Source organism: Manis pentadactyla, chromosome 7, assembly GCF_030020395.1.
Source record: "Manis pentadactyla isolate mManPen7 chromosome 7, mManPen7.hap1, whole genome shotgun sequence".
Taxonomy (NCBI): Eukaryota; Metazoa; Chordata; class Mammalia; order Pholidota; family Manidae; genus Manis; species Manis pentadactyla.
In genome coordinates this window covers 138,645,436-138,669,369 of record NC_080025.1, presented here as the reverse complement: position 1 = coordinate 138,669,369, position 23,934 = coordinate 138,645,436, and the positions used below count along the sequence as shown (strand labels likewise).

The 23,934-nt window shown below is 39.5% G+C and overlaps 2 protein-coding genes across 2 annotated transcripts; both read right to left on the bottom strand.

The window, feature by feature from the left end:
* Positions 1-4,241: 4,241 nt before the first annotated feature.
* Positions 4,242-6,711, bottom strand: LOC118932618 (olfactory receptor 2F1-like). The gene has a single exon (XM_036926236.2). It carries the CDS (start codon positions 5,337-5,339, stop codon positions 4,395-4,397), a length of 945 nt encoding a protein of 314 aa, XP_036782131.2. The 5' UTR covers positions 5,340-6,711; the 3' UTR covers positions 4,242-4,394.
* A 10,556-nt stretch (positions 6,712-17,267) lies between these two features.
* LOC118932617 (olfactory receptor-like protein OLF3) lies at positions 17,268-20,179 on the bottom strand. The gene has a single exon (XM_057505022.1). It carries the CDS (start codon positions 18,931-18,933, stop codon positions 17,977-17,979), a length of 957 nt encoding a protein of 318 aa, XP_057361005.1. The 5' UTR covers positions 18,934-20,179; the 3' UTR covers positions 17,268-17,976.
* Between the last annotated feature and the right edge of the window lie 3,755 nt (positions 20,180-23,934).

The window sequence follows — 23,934 nt, the reverse complement described above, 5'->3', positions numbered from 1 at the left end:
GAAGGCAGAGATTTTTGTTTGTTTTTCACTGTTATATCTACAACATCTAGAATGGTGTCTGGCATGCAATAGTTTAACAAATATTTGTGAAACAAATATGGAGAAAATATTAAACCTCTAAATAGGACATTAAAGATTATCTGAATAACTCTAAAAACATTTCATGCTTTGAGTGGGACAGTTTAATATTATAAAGATGTGAATGACTCTACAAATTCAGTGCAAACCTAATCAAAATTTCAGCTGAACTTTCTGGAGAACTTAATAAAATTACTAAAAAATGTATATGGAATAAATCACTCCATAAATAGCTGACTATTTACAGACTGACTATAAACAAATATTAATAAGTAAATATAATAGAGTATCTGACCATTTCAATTATATATTTAACAACTTTAAAAGAGAAGATGGGTTTGTCCATCTTATTTGATATATAACATACAACAGATGAAGACTTACAACAAGCCAAAACGATTTTTAAAAATAGAATAACAGAATTGCATGTACACAAGCAAACAAATGAAGAGAAAAGAGTAGAGTTCAAAGAAAGACTCATACATAGGGAAACAATGTACATTAAGGTTCCTACAAATAAATGAGTAAAGACTGGCTTGTTTAATAAATGAACAACATGGAAAAAAATAACACAATCTTTATTTAACAACGTATACAAAAGTGAAAAGAAATGACTGTGAGAGGTAAAAGTAGAAAATTTGATCATATTAAAAACAGAATATTTTATGACCTACATGCAAGACTCTTTTTTTAGAAAGACAAAACTTCAAAAGTTATAGGACAAAAATGTGATGAGTTGGATTATATCAAAATGAAGGTTGTCTGTTCAACAAAGGACTCCATGAATAAAGTAACAGAGAGATGACAGATTGGAGGTATGTATTTGCAATGGCTAATTAACAGATAAGGATTTTATCGATTAATATACACACCAACAAGGAAATGGCAGAAAACCCAAAGGAACAATGAGCAAAGAAAATGAACACGCAGTGTACAGCAGTAGAAACCCAAAAGGCTGACAATATGATTCTTCCAGAAAATATATATTGTGTACCCATAATGAGACAGACTCTCTTCTGGACTTTTGGTGTATGTAAGTGAACAGAACAAAGAGCCTTGCTCTCAAAGTGCTTTTATTCTGGGGCAGTGGCAGAGTGGGAGACAGACATTAAAAAATGAGTTAATCGCAAATACGTTAGAAAGGATAAGTCCTTTGGAAAAAATAAATAACAAGGTAAGAGGGAATAGGAGTAGGGGCAAGGGGAGGAGGTAGTTAGAAAACAGTTATAATCCATAATAAAGACTTTGGGGTTTATTCTGAGCAGTTGCAGAGTTACAAAGAGGAATAATATGTTTAGGTATGTTTTCAAAGGAGTCACACCCAGTGCTAGAGTAGAAAAAGTAGAAGCAGAGAAATTGGTTGCAGGCTATTGTTATAACCCACCTGGGAGACAGAGGCTCACTCCATGGTGTGGGAGAGGGCAGGATGGGGTGGGGTCCTGTTCTGTATATATTTTGAAAATAGAGACAAGAAGATATTCTTGCAGATTTGAATCAGATGTGAGAAAAAGAGAATGGCCTGATCATTGCCATGCGGGAGGTGCCACCAACTGTGGTGGGAAGGCCTGGATGGAGCGCAGGACACTGGAGATAGACGGGAATCAGGAGCTCAGCAAATGAGCACATGTTCATATTGATTGCTTACCAGAGTAATGAACAGTAAAATGATTTCATATCTTTTAGCTTATAAAATATTCAAAATATGCAGGCTGTGCATAGACAAGAATCCTCCTGCACAGAAGTAGATGTATAGTTTTATGAAGCCATTCTGGGGAGCATTATCCATAATCTAGCAACTTGGCCCCTGGGTATGTTCCCTAAATAAATTCTCACACAGGTCCTGAAGTGTGCATATGTTATGATGTCCATCGTAGGGCCCGAGGTGGCAGTTGGGAGGTGGGGGCCATAACAAAGAGTGATGGCTAAAATGTGTTGAGCACTATGGATTGCTATAAACAGTCAGAAGTGATGGATTAGCAGTATGTATGGATTTTAAAGATAGTGTTGAGTGAAAAGAACTAAGACATAGTAGGAGTAGTTAACATAATGTGTTTTAAAAAATACATAAATGTACTCCCAAAATAGGAAAAAATGAGAGAGAATTAATTGTTTTAATTAATAAAAAAGGCCTTGTGCAGGCAATAATGTTTCATCTACTGAGTATTATTAACCAATTAACTCTGCACCTGAGATTTTAAAACCTTATTTACTATTATCTGAAATTCCAACATATATGATCTTTGTATTTTTCACAAAAGGCAACTCCTAAAATAGTAAAGAAAGTTTCAATCCATAAGCTATTCAATCAGCAGGAATTTATAAACTAAGGCACCTGGAATACAAATATGATCAAAGGAACAGTCCTGCTCTCAGGAAGGTTACAGTCTAACCAGTGAATACAACATTTTGCCCTTTCCAAGGCAGAAACTCAGATTTTCTTTTAAAAAGTGGGAGATCAAAACACCTTTACTTTTGAGATTTTACTCAGAAATTCTAGTACAATTATTCATGATGCTAATGGATAGGATTCAGAATATCCAGTGAAAGGCTGTATGTGTTACCAATTTTATTAGTACTTATTAGTAAGTTGTTAATATGTTGGATAAGTCTCAGATTTCATTTTCTCCATAGATGTGTATGACTTCTAAAAAAAATAATTTTCCCTTTATAGAGATTTATCTGTCTTCTTCCAACCTTTGATAAACAACCAGTGTGCCCAAGTTTAGTAAGAGAGCAGGAAGGGATGGAACTGTAGATGAAGAATCAGACACGCCTGGCCACAATGTGTCTGCCTGTGTGGAGTTTGCATTTTACTCTAAGCAGGATAAAGAAGTGACCTGATTTATTTTCTAAGATGTTTTGCCCTCTGCAGGTCAAATGGCCCAGGCTACTCAAGTAAACTGTATGGAAAAGAAAGAGTTGGAGGAGACCTATAGATTAAAGAGACTTCAAAGACGTAGCAAGTTGAAAAACATGGGCAAAAGCAAAGCGCAGTGACTGAGGGATGCTCGCTTGGGTAATAAAGCCATAAAGAAAGGCAAGGGAGTGATGACTACGAAGATCAGGCTAGCAGTTAGCTTTGGAAGAGACACTGCGATCAGGGTGGGGCTTGCAGAGAGCTTTCTGCTGCCCCTGGCATCTCTGTTTTTTGGCTCGAGTGGTCTGTGCAAGGTGTTTGCCTTATAATAACTCACTAAGCTATACATTTGCTTAGTGTGGCTTTGTTTCTGTTGTATTTTACAACATAAAGCACAAAAACAAGTAATTTTGAAAGAAAAGCTGTTGTGTAAAAAATTAAATGTAGAAAGCAGAGGTAGAAACAGCGAGTCCAGATGGATGGATCCCACGTTTTGTTGATAAAGCAGATGGAATCTATGGACAGACTAGGAGAAAGGAATCAGGAATTATTCTGAGTGCACATGGTTCCTTTTGCTAAGATAGTGAAGATGTGTGGGGCAAGAGGAAAAAAGTAGCTTGGGAGAAAGGAAGCAACTTAACTGGGAGAAACAAACTCTTAGGATACAAGCAAAACTGCTAACCAATTGGGTACATGAGCTTGATGAGAAAGTCTTGCCTGGTTTGGAGCTAAAAATACATATATGTAAGAGATAGACAGAGATGCAGAGACAGAGATAATCCACAGATAGATGCCATGGTTCTGGGGAAGCTGATGACCTGGAGTGGGCGCAGAGCAGTGCTCCATGACAGCTATGGCAGTAGGAAAAAAATTTGCGTAAGTGTATATGGAGACAAGGCTGCCTAATGGTTTGCCCTGTAATTGTGTCCTAAAGATTATTGTTAAAATTATACTCCTCTATACTACCACTCTATTAGGAATCTTACATAATTATCTATAATCCTCAAAATAATCATACATGCTGAATATTATTTCTTTTTATAGTTGAGGACACTGGAGCTCAGAGATACCAAGTACATTTCTTCAGTGCCATATTGCTGGTGAGGGGTGGAGTCAAGATATGAAGAGTGGCTGTTCTCACTCTGAAACTTTTCACTGTTCTCATGACATTTCCTGCAGAAATGTGCAGGAAGAACATGAAAGGGAAAGTGGGAATTTGAAGTCTGGGAGGACTGATTATCCAGCAAACGCCAGTTTGATAAGCGTAAGCTTTTTTTTAACCATAGGGTAGTGATACATGGTCCAAACGTGAGCTAATGTGGAGAGTCAGACTACAGAAACGTGCTGCCATGACGCGCCTGGTCAGCAAATCTGGGGAGCCAGGGCACGCCAATCATTTCTTCCTTGTTTGGAATGTCGATCTTTGGTCTGCTAGCAGGAAGGAAAATTCTTCAAATCTTTACCTTTTTTCATTAAATTTTCTCAGCACTCTCCTTAGGGCACTCGCCACCTCCTTGTTCCTCAAGCTGTAGATTAAGGGGTTCAGCATGGGGGCCACCACAGCGTAGAACAGAGCAACCATCTTCTCCATCTTCTCCTGTTCTGTTGAGGGGCCGGCCGTGGGCCTCATGTACGTGAAGATGGCTGTTCCGAAGCACATAGAAACCACAGCGAGGTGGGAGGCACAGGTCCCAAAGGCTTTGCGGCGTCCCTGCGCAGAGCGAATGTGCAGGATGGCAGCGACTATACGACCATAGGAAAATACGACCAGAAAACAGGGAAGCATGATGACCAGAAATCCTGAGATGGCCACCATGACCTTGTTGAAGAAGATGTCCACACAGGTCAGCCTCAGCACAGCCAGCATCTCACAGGCAAAGTGACTAATAACATGACGGCAAAACGGTAGCTGAAAGATGGTAGTTGTCTGCATCAGTGAATTCGTGAAACCAGCCACCAAGCAGCCGGCAGCCAGCCCCAGGCAGCGCCCTCCATGCATGATGACCGTGTAGTGAAGCGGGTGGCACACCGCCACGTAGCGGTCATAGGCCATGGCTCCCAGCAGGAAGAACTCCGAGCTGCCCAAAGCCAGGGACACGTAGAGCTGGCACACGCAGCTGTGGAATGGGATGGACTTCTGGGCTGACAGGAAGTGAACAAGCATCTGAGGGACAGTGCTGTTGGTATAACAGATGTCCACAAAGGACAGGACACTGAGGAAAAAGTACATGGGCGTATGGAGCCTGCTGTCCAGTCTGGTAAGGAGGATGATGAGGGAGTTCCCCAGCAGAGTCATCAGATACATGGCCAGGAAGAGGATGAAGAGGGAGGCCTGCGTCTCCCAGCAGCTGGACAGCCCCAGCAGCATGAACTCACTCACCCATGTCTGGTTTTCCCTGCCCATGAGCCTCTGAGAACCAAATCCAAGTGGTACATCAATAAATACCAGATACTGAAGGAGGCAGAGGGTCTGATAAGGTCATTTAGACCGAACAGCCATCTAGCATTAAACTGTGTGGTTTCCCAGATACGCCTCCTTCAGAGTTTTGGACCACAATAGAAACCACTGATGTGGCTCAGAGTAAAGGAGAAAACTCTTCTCTTCTTCATTGTATGGGAAAGGTTTCTACTGAAATGCTTAAACATTTGAGTCAAAAAGATTAAATATAAAATGTGACTCTCTTCTTCAGGGCAAATTCCTGATCACGGAGTTTATTTCTTTGCTGGATACCAGTTTTTCCCTCCCCACTATCTCAGAATCCATATTGAATGAAATCTAACTGGTAGGAAGAGTTGCTTTGTTAATTTACTCTTTTACTTTTGGAGTCTCTACGAAAATGAGATACTCACTTTTCATCCTTTTAAAATCAGAAATTTGGGGTCACAATGTCAAAATTACATTTCAGAGTCAGTGAAATAGAAACTGAAGACCTGGATGATCAGCCTCAGTTTTGAAGAATCTTCACTTGCTGTTCATCTGGGGGACACGGTAGGAGGAGAGGATCTGCCCTGGGGTCTGCCTCCTCTTTGGAAAAAGAACAGAGCCTGGGTCAGCAACTGGGTATGACTGTCAGGGAGCAGATCAAAGTCGAGATGCATTAACTATCTTCCCTAATAAATGATAAGAGCTTAACTACTTGCCACACATATTAACCTATTAACTAAGAGATAATAGAAAACTGGTTCCACATTCCTGTATCCTGAATAGTGACAGTTATGGTTTGGAGACTGTATTGTGAAGAAAATAACCACATGGAATGAACTCAGTGAAATGACTGTTGGGCATCCCTTTCCTTTAACATCCCCTGACTTTTATCCTCATCAGAAGTATTTGACCATTTGCCCCCTTCAGGAACCTTTGTCTTCTCTCAACCTTGTACTATGCTTGCTTTTTTGAGACTTAGAAACTTAATACTGTAGTCTGCTCAGTAACACCTCCTAACTTTCTAATCTTGCAAATACATTAGTATTTCAGAAAGGTCAAGGGTTCTAGTATTAAAAAATCATCTTTGGAACTCTTACTAATCTTGTTTCACCTTATTCAAATCACGAGTGATTTCCAGAAACGTCACAGACTAAATAAAGTCCATTCTTAATTTCATTCTAATTACTCTGCCCTTCGGGTAGAGAAAGTGAAACTCTTGCACAACTGTCCCAAAGAGATATCACCTGCTTGCTGTCTGTAATCAGACAGTGCCATCGAATATGTGATGAAAGCATACTTTGTGTTGAAGGTATTCATGACAGTAAGGGCAGTTACCTAAGATTAATAGGGTGCCAGAGACTCTTGGATTAGATACCAGGGTCTATGGGTATTTGCATATGATAATATTCCCTTTATCTATGATAAACCAGTCCCACTCCAAGAGATGATTTATGTAAGTTACAATAAAGGAAGACAAAAAGTATAAAATGTTCTTAATTCTTTAGAATTTATTCTAGAGCTTCAAAAGGTTAGTAAGTCACCATGTAGTATTTCTATCAAAGAAGAAGGAAACCTACCTTTTCATCCCTAATGAAAAAGGAGAAGTTGGAATACAAAAATACCATGGCCCAAATCCTCAGGTGCAAAAGAAAGACAAATGACATGTATCAAAGGGGAAAAATCAGTGCCTGGGACCCTCAATGTAACTTGACCATCTTCAGATAATGTTACACTTACAAGCTAGTCCTAGCAAGGTGAATAGGGTTTCTCTAATTCTGCTATAATATATGAAACAATACACCAGCAGAGAGCTGAAAGAGAAAAACAAAGTACAGAGGGTAGGTGATGATTATTTAATGTATTCTCAGTATTAAATTAGGAGAATGGGGGAAAATCTGATGATAATCTCAGAGTTTTGAGGCTTTCACTTCTTAAAAACTAATAATAGTTAGTTAACGGCACAAAAAAAAAAATGTAGTAATCCCTGACCTTAGGTCAGTAAGTCCCCTTAAAGACCCCAGAAAGTATTCATTGCAAATAGAAACACCCATGATTAGCCTATCATGACTCTGTATCATCCGCATGTATTTCACAGTGCCTCTCTCTGGGAGTGAATAAACTGCTTTATCAACTAACTTGCATTTCCAAGTTCAACTCTCATTAATTAATTTCTTTTTCTGTCTAAAGGGAACAGATATTTAAATCTATCCTAATTCACTGGGAGGAGGGAAGTAGAGAGTATAATGGAGAAAGGATATAACACAAATAATAAAAAGAATTACTTTAACAAAAAAGGGTTAAAAAGTAAAATATTTAAATATTTTTGGAATTTTGATGTGTAAATTAAAGTTTAAAACAGATTTTCCAAAGTAAGGTGAAGGTTCTAACAGATGATACCAGTGATTGAATAGCATTCCTGCACCACTGTTTCTTCCTGAAATCGTGATTCAAGCTTCCTAAAGCTACACATCAAGAGTTCTTCTCAAAAAAGATGCCACCTAGAAAGCTTGAGATGTCCCCAAAATGTTAATTGGATAAATTTCTCTCCCCATCCAATCTGCACTTCCTTACGCCTGCCTACACTGCATGGAGTGACAGAAAGTATAGAGCCAGATAAAGTCACCTTCTGACCACCATCCTTTAAGAATGAGCCAGTCAGCACAAACCTGTCCTCTGGTCCAGATTTCCAAGGGTGGGCAGGGGCCAAGGCGGGCACCGTGGTGGAGGGAACATGACCTGTAGTGCCGAAGCTCGGTGACTCCTGTGAATGCAGGCAAAGCCCTGGGCCAAATGCTTCATTTCTCAGAAGTATCCAAAAGAACTTTCTCCTCAGTTTGGCTACCCCAAATGTGTTTTCTGAAAACCAATTGCCAAAATGGGACATTTGTCTTTCCAGTAAGCAAACTCAATCCGCTTGCCACATGAGCCTGGGAAGAAGATGTGTGCTAGGAGACCCTGGCTTCCCCACTCTCACTGCAGAGCCCCTGGGCATGACTGCCTCAGCTCCAGGACAGGGGCCGGCACTGCCCCCAGAGGAGTGGGGCTGGGCAAGCTGCCGGATCTGCAAGAAGTACATTTCTTTTCCCTCGGAGATAAAATCTCTACAGGCCAATTATGCTGTGCCAAATTTGCTTCTATTATTTCTTCACCTTCCCTGTGTGGTGATTCCCTCACCTTAACTCTCATCTGCCTTTAAAAGAATTTACAAATGAGAAGTTCATTTTTCCTGACCCAGCAACCTGAGAAGGAAATCCAAAGCCCTGGTTCCCCTGGAGATGTTCTCCTAAGTCTTTGTTGAAGTTTCACTTGGAGGACGTTACAACATGCCCATGGTTTTCTGTCCACATAGGCAGGATTGAGACTTCGACCCAAGGTGCACAGTTGTTCATAGACCACCTGTGGGCCCTTTGAGCAGTATCTCCCATAACTTGATTCTGAGCTACACATAAGCTATGATCACATATTCTTTTCACAAAAGATACAACTATTTTGTAAGACTTTTCCCCCATTTTGTCTCACTAGTGATAGACTTCTGTTAACTGGACATTGTCAAATTATTTAACTATTTTTGTATATAAATGTCTGCTTTCATATTCTACAAATACTACAGAAATTAACTACCCACTGTAAGCATTTCAAATTACATATTTATTCTATCGATAGACATTTAGGTTGTTTCTAGTTTGTGCTATTAAAACCAATACTGCTAGGAACATTCACACACACATACTCACCTTTTGTCTTACATATGTGTGCATATATATAATCATTGTTACCTAGTAGTGGCACTGCTACATCACAAACTATGTGCAAGTCCAGCTTTAGCTAACATTGTTAAAACGATAGTTCCAGTTACATTCTCACCACCAGGTGTGGGGATTTCTTTTGATCCAGCATTTTTCTGTGCTTGAGTTGTCCGTCTTGTTCATTTTAGCCATTCTGGTGAGGATAGAGGGGGTATCTCATTGTGATTACATTTACATTTCTCTGATGACTAGTGAAGTTGTACATATTTAAAAGTATCCATTTGGATTATCCCATTTTCTGAGGTGCATGTTCAATTTCTTGTCCACTTTTCTACTGGATTCTCTCTCTTTTTCTTGTTGATTTTAGTTCTTTATATATTTTGAACATGCATCATTTATCATTTATTTGTCACAAGTATTTTCTCCCACATTGTGGCTTACTTTTTCATCCTCTTATGGTGTCACCAGTAAAGAGATCTCCTTACTTTTAATGTAGTTCAATTTATCAGTTGTTTTGCATACAGTTACTGCCTTTTTGTGTCTTGAGTGAGATTTCTTTATCTATCCTAAAGATATCTAATCTGTCTTTTGTAGGATACAAAGTTATTCTTCAATGCTGTCTTCCAGGAGCTTTAATGTTTTACTTTTCACATTCAGATCAACAATATATGAGAAATTTATTTCTATGTATGATATGAGACAAGAGCCCACATTCATTTTTTCCTATGTGGATTTCCAATTGTATTGAGAGGCCATTCTTTCCCCACTATGCTCTTGTGTTGCCATAAATGGTAGAATGGTTTCTACACTCTTTTTTCTGATCCACTGGTCTATTCATCTATTGTATGACAATAGTACATTGTCTTAATTACTGTAGCTTTATAATAAGCCTTATTTTATCATAGTGTAAATCCTTCAACTTGATTATACATTTCCAAATTGTTTTGGCTATTCATGGCAGTTTGAATTTGAATTTTCAATTTGATTCTAAAATTAGCTTGAGATTTTCCAGGAAAAAAACTTGTTGAAATTTTAACTGGAATTTCATCTAAAAAAAACTTGGGAAGAAGTGACATTTCTGTGATGTTAAGGAACCAACCCATAAAAAACATATTCTTCCATTTATTTAATATCTGTCTATTTTTTTCTACGTAGAAGTGTTATTTCTCATTAGATATTTCTCCCCCAAGTCTGATGCTTTAAAATGTTGCTTCAAATAGTATCTTTTAAATTATATAAAAACATAATTGGCTTTCATACATTAAATCTGTATACATGAAATGACTTCTGTGGATGACTGGTGTCATTTCCTCCTCATATATTTGGTAGAATTCATGGACTTTTCTTCCTGATTTCTAGATGTATGTGCCATACAATCATGTCTTTTTAATTCAAAAAAGGAAAAACTAAGAAAAGTATAAGGGATTGTTCAAAGTCACACTGTCTTCTTCCTCTCCTGTGTCTTCTTACGGATCTCTACATCCTCACAAATTATCACAAATTTGGCTTTCACTTGAACCCTAGCAGTCATACTTAAATAGCACTTAGCATTTTGTGAATGCACATTAGGAGATCTTACAACATACTCATACCATACCTAAGTAATAGTTAGATAACACTTAGTACTTGTGATAACCCTTAGCAAAATTACATCTCTGTAAAGTTGTCTGCAATGAAAATTTATTTTAAAAACCTTTTCTTACCTTATAATATGCCTCAGTAATTTTAAAGAAAATAAAATACCAAGTAAATTGAAACTCTTTTAAATCTTTCTAAATTCTCTTCTGACAGTGGTTCCTCATATTTTGAGTGAGAATAATAATGCCAGCTCTCCTATCTTACTGAATAAAAGGAACAGGACTGTAACAGTCATGGCAATAATGATAAAAAGAAGAAGAAAAATTATCACTATTTGAAGATGGCATGATATTATATATATATATAGAAAACCCTACAGACTCCACCAAAAAGCTATTAGAACTAATAGTTGGATTCAGCAAAGTTATAGGATACAAATTAATACACAGAAATCTGCTGCATTCCTATATACTAACAGCAAACTAGCAGAAAGAGAAATTAAGAAAACAATCACATCTACAATTGCATTTAAAAGAATAAAATACCTAGGAATAATTTTATTATTTTCTAAAATAATTCATTTATTATATACAAATAATTATTTATTTCCTATCTCTTTCTTCACTAGGAGGTGAAAGACCTGTACTCTGAAAACTGTAAGATATTATAAGACATTAATGAAAGAAATTGAAGATGATCCAAATAAATGGAAAGATTTACTATGCTCATGGTATGGAAGAATTAATATTGTTAAAATGTCCATACTAGCCAAAGAAATCTACAGATTCAATCAATCTCTATCAAAATACCATTGGCAATTTTCATAGACCTGGAGGAAATAATCCTGAAATTTGTATGGAATCACAAAAGACCCAGAATAGCCAAAGCAATCTTGAAAAAGAAGAAGAAAGCTGGTGGTATCATGCTCTTCAAATTCAAACTGTACTACAAAGCTACAGTAATCAAGACAGTATGGTACTGGCACAAAAACAGACCCATAGGCCAACGTAACAGAATAGAAAGACCAGAAATAAGCCTACACTTATATGGTCAATGAATCTATATGACAAAGGAGGCAAGACTGTACAATGGGAAAGAAGACAATCTCATCAATAAATGCTGTTGGGAAAACTGGACAGCCACATGCAAGAGAATGAAACTGTACCACTGTTTTATTTTGTAAACAAAAATAAACTCAAAATGGATTGAAGACTTAAATATAACATCTGAAGTCATAAAACTCCTTAAAGAAAACAGGTGGTAAACTCTTGGACACTGGCATTAGCAATTATTTTCTAGTTAGGTCTCCCCAGGCAAGGGACAAAGCAAAATTAAACAAGTGGGACTACATCAAACTAAAACCCTTCTGCACAGCAAAGGAGACCATCAACACAATGAAAAGGTAACCTACTGTATGGGTGAATATATTTGCAAATGCTATATCCAACAAGGGGTTAATATCCAAAATTTACAACGTACTCATACAACCCAACACCAAAAAAACAAATAAACCAATTAGAAAATGGGCAAAGGACCTGAATAGACATTTTTCCAAAACAGACATACAGATGGCTAACAGGTACATGAAAAGATGCTCCACATCACTAATCATCAGGGAAATGCAATGAAAACCACAGTCAGAATGGCTATTATCAAAAAGACAAGAAATAACAAGTGTTGGCAAGGTTGTGGTGAAAAGGAAACCCTTGTGCACTATTGGTGGGAATATAAAATGGTGCAGCCGCTAAGGAAAACATTATGGACGTTTCTCAGATAATTAAAAATAGAAAAACCATGCATCCCAGTAATTCCACTTCTGGGTGTTTACCTAAAGAAAACAAAAACATTAACTTGAAAAGATACATGCCCCCCTATGCTCATTGCAGCATTATTTATACTAGCCAAGATACGGAAGCAACCTATGTGTCCATCAATAGATGAATGGACAAAGAAGATGTGGGACACATAGATATATATATAATGGAGCATTACTCAGCCGTAAAACAGTATGAAATCAATTGCAACAACATGGACAGACCTTGAGGGTATTATGCTAAGTATGTCAGAGAAAGACAAATACCACATGAGTTCACTTATATGTGTAATCTAAAAAATAAAACAAATAAGCAAACAAACAAAACAGAAATAAACTGATAAATACAAAGGACAAACTGGTGGTTGACATAGGGAAGGGGGGTGGTGGAATGGGAAAAATAGGAAAGGGAATAAAGAAGTACAAACTTCCAATTATAAAGTAAACAAGTCATGGGGATGAAAAGTGCAGCATAGGGAATATAGTCAATAATACCATAATAACTTTGTAGGGTGACATATGGTAACTACACATAATAGTGAGTATTTTATAAGGCATATAATTGTTGAATCACGATGTAAGTCAACCATCCTTCAAATTTTAAAACTTCTTTAAGTTGATAGCAAGTAGAAGGCAGTGAATAGTATGGAATCGGTTAGGAAATAAAAAACTTGAACACTATCAATCTTGACCTAATTGACATTTACTGAATATTACAATCAACAATAACAGAAAATATATTTTTTTCAAGAATACATGTAACATTTACCAAGATAAAGCATATGATGAGGGATATGCTCTCAAGTTTCTACAAATCAAAATGATTCAAATCAACAAAATTAACAAGTTAACGCCCAGTCAAAATGCCTCATAACTCTAACAGAGAGCCTGACTGAGGGAAGGCCACGTGGCCCAGGCTCAGCCAATGTGGACCCACGTCTGAGACTTCTGTTAGAGCTGGCAGACAAGTGGGGATTTTGTCTCTCGTGTCATGATTTAAACCTAGGGCCTCCAAGTGTTAGTTTTCCACCGCATGGAGGAAATCTATGAACAATGTAGAATGAAGCCCATAGAGAGAAGCAAAGCCAAGAGACAGGAAAAAATAGAAAGACACACTTCAAGAAAAGGTTCTGGACTCTAGATTCAGTTATTCAGATACCAGTTCATTACCACATCCCACAGTTATGGCATTTAGTTTATTTAGTTGTTAATTGTGCTTGCGTCAGTCTGTTTGGTTCTTATCATTTGGAACTGTAACCATCCCAACTGTAATGGTAACATTACAGCTTTGTGGGTTTTTCACACCTGCTAAATGCATATCCACATAAGCAGGCACCTGCAATATCCCAAGAGGGGTGCCCCTGTTGCGACTTATGATGCCTTTGGGATCAGACAAGTCAAGTCTGAACTGCATCTAGGCTCTAAGCATAGATTAACCAGCTGTGTGAGCTTACATAAATTACATACACTTGAAATTCAGATTCCTCCTCAGTACAACGTGGATAATAGCCCTATTTTGAGGAGAAGCATCAACACAAACTCATGTAATTAGGGGCCCCTAAAGTTTAAAATTTGCAAGTACAGCACAGAGTAGCTAAGACTGCTCTGTTCTTTCAGGTTTTTATAAATCTGATTTAAGTCCCATCTTATATTATGCAAATCCAGTTATATTTATGTTATTAAATCCTAGTTATATTATGTAACTGAGAGGAATTCGAATACCCCCTGAAAAACTTCCTAGAACTCTCGGCTCCCAAGAGCAAATAAGCCTGTGTCAAACAGTGCTATCACATAATTAAACCACACAAAACACAGCCATTAAATTAAAAAAATATATATGGAATAGTCAGCTGGTCAGGGGTCTAGATTGCTCAGAGAGGGTTGGTGAAGAAGCTACCACAGCACTTGCCACAGTGCACATGGCCAAAACACAGCACAGCGTCCCCAGTGACTCAGGTCCCACAGCAGGATGAACACACTCAACAACATCTGTTGTCCATACCCATGTGGTTATAAAGGCCAAAAATAGGTGTAGGAACCAACTGGGCAGAAGGATTTGCTTAGATGGAGTAGGTCAAGCAGGCAAATGAAAACAGATGGTGCAAGCCTCAAGTCCATAATTAATTAATACTAGACTATTTGTCTTCTGTACTTTGAGCTCATGATTCACTTGTGATATGGGTGCTCAAAGAGGAAATTGTTCTCTACACATAGAGCACGGGTTTCTCAAACTATTATTCATTTTTGTCCTAAGGAAACTTTTTAGATATCGTTTTCTTAACCATCCACCCCATGAAATTTTAATATCACAGATATGCTATATAGCTGTTTATGTACCATGGCCCTTGGAAGGACTATAATCATTGCAATATCCAGGATATTGTCATCCCCTCTGCAAGGACCAATTTTGACCCCCTTGGGGATGATACCTCCCCTGTAAAGAATGCATAAGACAGAATTTGTTCTTTGTGGCCAAACATCAGAGGTCTATTTTCTAGATATTTTTGTAGCATCTATTCTTCTGTCAAGCCCCCTAGATTGTTTTGAGTATGCTAGCTAACTGGTCTAAAACACTGTCCAGAGGGTCAGAGAGCACAGAGGGTGGAGAAGAAATGGGAAGGATGCTCTACTAGAAAAAAAGCAATAATAATAATAGCTAACAGTTACCAAGTGGCTTTTGTGTCAGATGTTCTACTAAGTGCTTTACATATAATATTTCATTTGATCTTCTCAAACTGCTCAGAAAATTTAATATATAAATTTTCAACAATAAAGCTGAGTCTTATATAGTTTTTGTAGCTTGTCCAGGATTGCACTTACTGTTTTACTATCCTGCTATACTTTGATGAAGATGTAGAAGGCTCAAAGGAGTAAGGGGCTAGCGTGCATACAAGTGATAAAAGAAATTTTCCATGGGATGGGAGATAAAACACGATACGGAGGGCCAGATATCACCAAGCAGCGTAACCCCATAATGGAACTGGAAGAACAACTAATCACAGCACTCCGACAAAACAGATAACTGCTTGTGATGTGCACCCATTTTTTATAGGGGCAGGTTTAGGTCTCAAAACACTGGATTTCAATGGGATGGATGGAGGAGCACCTGATGGTCCCAGATGTCAGGATAAGTGTCAGTAAAGAATGAAAGCTTTAGCTAATGTACCAGGGGATGTTTCCAAAAGACCTGTTCCTATAGTTAAATTCTGCCATGACTAAGAAATAATACAAACCATCCAATTAACATTGAACACATATCTAATTTGGTGTTCAATGCATGATTCATCTCCTCCACTCACCCATTAGTATGAGTCCTTAGATCTTTGGAAATTGAACCTAAATGACTATGAGAAATGAGATGCTTCCTGAATTGCAAACTGAAGTAAGAACCACTTCATCTTCTCTTAGAAGCCTTCACCTATATGACCCTCTGCCCACATCCAGAAAAAAATGCCTTTTTCTTTTGAATTTCCAGAGTTCTTCCTGTGCATACCTTGGGCTATAATTTTGCATTTTTGTCCTATTTCTCCTAAAATGGTGTAGCAAACTGCAGCCCAGAGGCCAAATTTGGCCCACTGCCTGTTTTTGTATGGTTTGCAAAAAAAGTATTTCTAAAATATTTTTAAATGGTTAAAAAAAATCAAAAGATGAGTAATATTTTATGATGTGAAAATTATGTAAAATTCACATTGCAGTGTCCATAAATTAAGATTTCCTGGTGCTATAGCCACACTAATTCTTTGATGTGTTGTCTGGGCTGTTTTAGGGCTGCAAAGGCAGAGTTGAGTAGCTGTGGCATAGACTGTATGGCCAATAAAGCCTAAAATACTTACCATCTGGTTGAAACAGGTTCCCAACCCCTGCCCTAGGAGACTGTAAATTTGATAACCCGCAATGCCTGCAGCCGTGTCTTCAACAAAATGATGTCCACAAAATGTAGCCTCATTTAGAGAAGGCTGAGAATAAAGTTGCTCATATCTGAGGAAGAATTTGATCACTGTGCCCTTGTAATTGACGATCCTGGGCTGAAATTCAGAGATACTTTGGGCACAGAGCAGAGTCCACAGCCAAAGGGGGCATATTACCCTATTCACCACGTGGGCATGTAACCGCTCACAAACCACTTACTCCTCATCTCCTTCTCTGAACTCTCAGCAGTGGGCACCCCATCTTGTTTCACAGAGAAAATAGGGGTCACTGGAAACCCTTTAACTTCTGATCACCAACTCCCAAATGCACATCAAACAAGTTTAAATCAACTGCATAAATAAAGAGACAGAGAAAGGAGGATCCTTCTCTGAGACTCTTGAAGAAACTAGTAAGTTCCACAATTATCATATTCTTCCTCTTCCTCCCCTCACCTAAACCTTGTTGAATCATTTCTTCCCCCTTTTACACATTATTTAGGTTTATCATCAGAGGCAAGATGCACTCCAGAAATGATACCAATTCACTAGATTTACAAAGGTGTAGGTGGGCCTTTAGGATGGGGGGCAGGTACAAAAAGGCTTTTCATGTAGACACTTGAGTGTAACATCTGCACAGCAGGGCTATCTTGATAATCCCAAATCCATACTAAAGCTCTGTTATCTTTCACTGGCTTGCCTAAGGAAACTGCTATTCTTAGACTATGGCTTTGATATTTTGTCCACATATCTCATTGCTTATATTGTTTTCTAAGTTTCAGAGAAAAGGTTTGCTGAATTTTTCAGAGGTTACAGACTTTAGTTTTGTGACTGAGACCCATATATATACACAATAGTTTTCTTGCCAAATTATTCATACACTATTTAGCATAACTGAATCTCAGATTTTCTTTAGCCAAAATGTCACTGTGTACAAACAACCCTTGGTTATAACCTTATCAGGGTAAAAAAAAAGAACTTTAGTTGACGTTTCTCTGCTTGATTATTTTCATTTCTCAGACAGAATCTATAAATCTACATACAGTAAGTCTGGCTCAAAAACATCTTAATGGACCTTGAGGCAACACCCTTCTTGGAGTAGCAACTCACACAATTACTGGGTGTGGCTGCATGTGCCACACATTATTTTAAGTGAGTCTTCAAATATGAAATTAATTTTGTTCCCAATGAAAATATAACTTTGTACAAAATGTGGATTAGTAAAAACCAGTGTTCCAAGGTAAGATTTATGAAAACGTCCATGACTACAAACTGTGTGGTGAATGAAAGCAGTAAATGGTATTTTCTTCAATTACCTTCAGGTGATAGAATGAAGGTCGGGTGGGCAGTTGGATTACAGCAGTGTACAACCCCACCGCACAGCTCCTGAAACATACAAATGCCCCTACTTCCCACACTCCGACTCAGCCACTCAGCCTCCTGCCCCGCGTCACCAGCACACGTTTTCTCATCCCGCTCCTGGTTGCCGGGGCGATGCAGCTGACGCCTGTCTCATCAGAGTTGAGTGGGAGAACACACAGGCAAAGCTCTTGTCTCCAAATGATGCTCGGGATTCACCAGGTTGCCAGTTTTGACATTAATCCAGATAATTGCCCTAACAGTTTCTTCCAGGCCCCCTTCACCTCCTTGTTCCTTAGACTATAAATCATGGGGTTCAGCATGGGTGTCAAAATGGCATAGAAGAGAGAGATCAACTTCTCCTGAAGGACAGCAGGGCTGGAACAGGGCTGGGTGTAGGTGAAAATGGCCATGCCATAGCACAGGGCAACCACTGTGAGGTGGGAGGCACAGGTGTGGAAGGCCTTCCTCCTCCCCTCTGTGGACTGGATCTTTAGGATGGTGGAGATGATCTGGATGTAGGACAAGAGAACCAGGCAGAAGGGTGTCATCAGCAGGATGAAGCTAGAAACCATGATTGCAACCTCATTGGAGGAGGTGTCCACACAGGCCAGCCTGACCACAGCTAGGAGCTCACAGGATATGTGATCGATATACTTGTTCGTGCACATGGGCAGCTGAAAGGTGATGGCAGTCTGCACAAGGGCATTGACAGACCCACTGACCAAGGACATAGTGGCCAACCTGGCACAGAGCCCTCCGTGCATGATGACCGAGTACCTCAGGGGGTCACACACAGCCACATAGCGGTCATAGGCCATCACTGCCAATAGAACAAACTCAATCCCACCCAAGCCCAGGGAGAAGAATAACTGGGCTGCACAGCTCACAAAGTGGATAGCTTTATGTTCTGCAAGAAGATGCACCAGCATCTGAGGGATGATGGTTGTGGCATAAGACACATCAACAAGGGAGAGGTTGCTGATGAAGAAATACATGGGAGTGTGGAGTCGGCTGTCCAGTCTGATCAGAAGGACAATGAGGAAGTTCCCCACCACTGTCGCCAGGTACATGACCAAGAACAGGACAAAAAGACAGACCTGAGTGTCCCAGTCACTGGACAGGCCGAGGAGGATAAACTCTCTCACCCATGTCTGGTTATCTGTGTCCATTTAAAAATATGAAGATTATCAATCTGCAGAGAAAGTCAGAAATAACAGAAGCTGTTGAATCAAATACCCATAAAATAACTTTATGAATACATACTGGATACAACTGGGCAGGTTTAACCAGATGTTTCAGACCATTTATGGACAATGACGACAGGCTTTCTCCTGATAGACATTATATCTACTCTGCATCAGAGATGGGCCAGCCCCTTCCTAAGGGCTTGCTGTGGTGTCAGGGAGACCACAGTGACATCTCTGAGGTTAATGTAGTAAAATTTTAGGAACTGTGTGTCTTTACCAAATTATCTCAGTATCTAGGGAAAGAAGAGGATGCCAGGTGACCGTGGTAGGTAAATGATAAACAATGAAGAACTCAGTTGGAAAGATAAAAGAACTAGACCCTCAGTAATAAAATGGGTAGATTCATTACAAAAGGAAATCTTGGGAAAAGGCAGGGTCTTGTGGAAAGATCTGGAATCAGAGAACCTAGGTTTCACACCTGATTTATTATTTATTTACAGTGGTGTGATTTTGGTTTAGTGACAAACTTTTTTATACGAAACAGATAATACTGCACAGCTCACAGTACATGTAAGCTCAGATGTAGGTACTTTGTGGGGAACGTGCCTTGTGAACTGCTGCTGCCTGGAGAAGTCTAATAGCAGTAGGACTGTTAATAGTAGTGTCACCTTTGCCTCAGGCGAGGTCAGGTAACCAGTTTGATGTGCTCTGTGCATCTCCTCCACAAAGTCAAGCCTATGTAAAATTGGAGGCAATGTCCGGTATTGCTGAGGGCTTAGGAGTAGACGGGAGGCTTGGAGAACTCTCCTCCTTTGATAGCCTTTGACCTTTCTGGTCTTTTTGTTAGCCTTTGGTGTCCCAGCCGTTAGTGGATCAGAAGGAGAAGGGGATTGCAAGTGTATCTTGTTCTTTCTCTTTTTCTCTTTTCAACTTACTGCTATGAATATCCACCCCTTGTATGTATATGGGCGTAAAAGCAAGCAAAGATGACTTGATACAAGAGAGGAAGGAAAGCACATGTGTGAAGACCTTTCCTCATGGTCCAATGCAGAGAAGGACGCAGGGTACTTTCTCCTAATATTCAGCAATTAGTAGCTAAGGCAGCTATCACACCTGAAATGTTCTTCTCTCAATGATGAAGAAATAAAATTAAAAATCATGTTTTGTTGCTCAAAAAACACTTTTTACATGACACAATATACCTAACTTAGAGCTAAGTTTTAGTCCATCACTGTAATTTTTTTTTAAAACAGCATATTTTTTCTTTGATTCCATGGAAACTGTTATATTTTCTGTATTATAAAAATTAGTGAAAACTATGAGGTTAAATATTAATTTTCAACTTATTTTACCTCCATAAATTCAAGCACAATATTTTTTCCTATTGTTTCAATCTCCTACTACATGACAACATCTTCATCTGAAAATGTATCACTTGAACAAAATAATAAAGAGTGAAAAATTCAGACGACTGTGCCAGATGATGTTAAAGCCAGGACTAGTCTACAGGGGCAGGGTGTGTAAACAGATAAACATTCGCTTTAGCACTTTCCCACCCGCTTCATCTCTGATCAAATGGCCCCCTGCCATCTCCGTGACTCTGCACCAAGGCCTGCCTTCCAGTACAAATGAAATGGCCCACACTCTAAATTTTCCTCTCCCCATCTTAAATAGAATATCAACGAAGTCAAGATCTTAAGGCAAGTTAAATACATTTCTAAGGACAAATTCTCAGGCAGTAATTTCTAGTAAAATTTGCAAACACCTGGTGATTTGGAGTCATGGAGATCAGGCATGTCCACCTGGTCTGTATGACTTACTGCAGCCCTACCAGCAGACCCTCCGGGGGGACACCCCTCCCATGCTGAGCTCCCCGCAGCCCTGCAGGACGCCTGAGGGAAGGGTATTGCCCAGGTAACAATATGGCTTCTCTACATGAAGTGTCCTTTCAGCCCCTTACCAGATCCTCCCCATATTCCTGCTCTAATACTGTTGATGAGGCCTTGAAGAACTACGAGCAACTGATCATCAAAGAAAAGAGGAATAGCCTAACCCATACCTTAGACAAATAAACCAAGATGACAGAACTTTTCACATGCTGGTTCCCGCAAACAGGATCATTCCCTGTGGTCTTCTGGGGAGACCTTCAGGTACTGCTTTTCACATTTATTAATCAGTTTCTAATTGCATTAAGTTTCCATTGCTACTCTACGGACAAACACTCCCAAATACTCAATATTCCTTTGCAAGGATGTGTCCAGGGCTTGACACATGGGTATCTTAAAGTTTTCAACACTCATTGCCACATTTTAATATCCTACCCCAGTGAGCATATTACACATTTAGACCATTAAACAGTATTTTCCACTTTGACTAACTGACTGCTTTGTAAATTATCTTCTCCTTTTCCCCCACATTGGGAAAAGAGAAGTACTGATCTGTTCGGGAGATAAGTATACTATAGGTTTCCTCAATATCTCACCTTCCAGAATTATATTTTATTTCAGAACAATAATCCTTTTCCCTATTTAGACCAGTCCAAAGAGTGCATGGATGGGGATAAAACTTTGGATCAGCCTTGAGCACCCAATCTGAAACCATGAGGCTTAGAGCTGAGCCCACTTTATGTTATTTTTCCCCATTCATTACAGATTTGAAGCCCTACCACTAAGGAGTAAAAAGCCAGAAGTTTTCTCCCCTGCAAGTTTGTCCATGCCTCACCTCTGTAACACTCCACTGAGTCTTACTTATATCTGGCCTGCTTACTGGAGTCATCTACCTTCTTAGCAGAGATAGAGAGAAGTCCCGAATATAGAAGAAGAGCACGTGAAGGTACGTCCCACAACCCATAGATATGTTCTTTCATGCTGGTCAAAATAAACAGGAACCATACCTTTACACAACTGAGTTGTGAATAAAGATGGTACTTTGATTTAGAGAAGGACTTATCTGATCTGCAGCTGGATACTTGGTTGTCACACATACTGAATACACTTATCATGCACAGGCATATTTGCATAATCCTAGTATTTGGAAACAGAAGATCCCAGGGCCTTTTGGGCAGGCCATGTCTCCAAAATGATTATACTCAGAGGGCAGTTAGTTTTTCTTTGTGGGTTCTTGTTATTTCATATTTGGACTTTGTTGCCTGACTTATCATATATAATGACTCCTAATTTTGAGACCCAGTTTCCCCAATATGTGCAATTCTGATATTCATTTTTGGTGATATATTTAATTATTTCATTCTGTAAATGCTCACCCTCTTTATGTCTTCTCCCCTGTAGGAATACTAGAGTATTCTACTGCAGTATAACTCCCTTAGTCTGGCAAGTCTGCACAGTGCAATCCCTACAGCCCATTCTGAAGGACCCAGCCTGGAAATCAGAGTCAGGAGACTTCATTTCTAGTCCTAGTTCACATTCTGAATGTCTATGTATTTGAGCTACCAATTTAATCATTTTACATCTCAAATTTCTATCATCTGAAGGAAACTAGAAATACTTTGTATATAGACTCTTAGGGCAATGATTAAGAAGATATTTTAAAGCAATTGACAATTTATCTTTTCTGGAAATGCTATATATGTGATATACTCCTACTACATTTTAAGAAATATCAATACCCAACTAATCATTTCATAGATCTGGGCTTATTACCATAGTGCTTTTCCCAGAGTGGATGTAGGATTCATATATAGGACTCCAATTTTAAATTAATAATCAGTTGCTTCCCTGCATCCCCCTCCATTTCATCTTGCCCTTACCCTCTGCCAGTACTCAAATTTGGAGTTGAGAACCCTTAAAACAGAAATGCACCTAAGACCTCAGCTTCAGGAAAGCAAAATTCATTCACATTTGCTGTACTATTCAGGCTGAAAATATTCCAACACCCATGCCTCATGTATCTGATCCAAAGGCCCTGACAGATCAGATCCCTTCTCCCTTTCCTGCCCTAAAAACCTGTTTACACCCACCCTCTGTTGATGCCTCTTCTTGATCTATCAGACATTGATCAGTGCCTGACTCACAGGGCATGTCTACTTCACTCCAGCGCTGCGCTGGGCTCTGAGGGGACCTTCCTGCCAACACAGCGATGGACCTCAGAGAGGAACGGTCCCAAATGCCTCAAGCTCCGGGGCTGAGAACGCCCCTGGGATGAGGTTAGCTCGTGAGGAAAACTGCTGGGAGGAAGCTCACAGGCACCCCCAGATTGGCTCCAGCACAAACCTCATGAGGTGCAGCAGCGGCTGGATTAGCGTGCGGGGCTCACACATCCCGGCAGGAGCTCCATGCAGGACAGTGTCACCTGCTGTCACTGCTCCCAATTCTCAAGGGCAGGGCCTGGATGCCTTCCTTCTTCTCCCTGAGGTGGGCTAGTCTCTCCATCCACCCTCCTTAACTTGCAACAATCCACCGGAGCCTACGGGCATTCAAAAACGTTTTCTGAGGGGTTAGGATGGTCTCCTACAGCCAACCTGTAGGACATTTAACACTTGTGTCCCTATTCCAGTGAACAGTGACCTGGCCTGTGTCCAATCCTGGTGAAAAAAAAATTCTCTCTTCAGCTCCAGCACGCCCTCACCTCTCCTGAGCAGAGGAGCCCGCTTCACTCTCCTGTATGTGCAGAAAGCCCTCCGGGCTGCTGTGAGCACGGTAAGGATGGAGGACGCTGGAGGACATTTCTCATGGTACTACTGAAGTTTTGAAAATAATAACACTGCATGGAAAATTTAAGACTCCAAATAAACCCCCAAAGGGAGATGTAGGAAATCATGATGTTATGATCTTATGGTTCAGGGGTGGGGGAAGAAAAGGTCACCTGAAATCCTCAACACAGAAGTAAACAAGTGTTAACTTTCTACAGCTTTTCAAACCTTTAGTGTTTATGAACATATTCAATATAATTTTAACAGAAAACAATCTCATGTCACACTCTGACCACTCATTATGCCTCATGTACCCTTTAAGTAAACCATTTGTG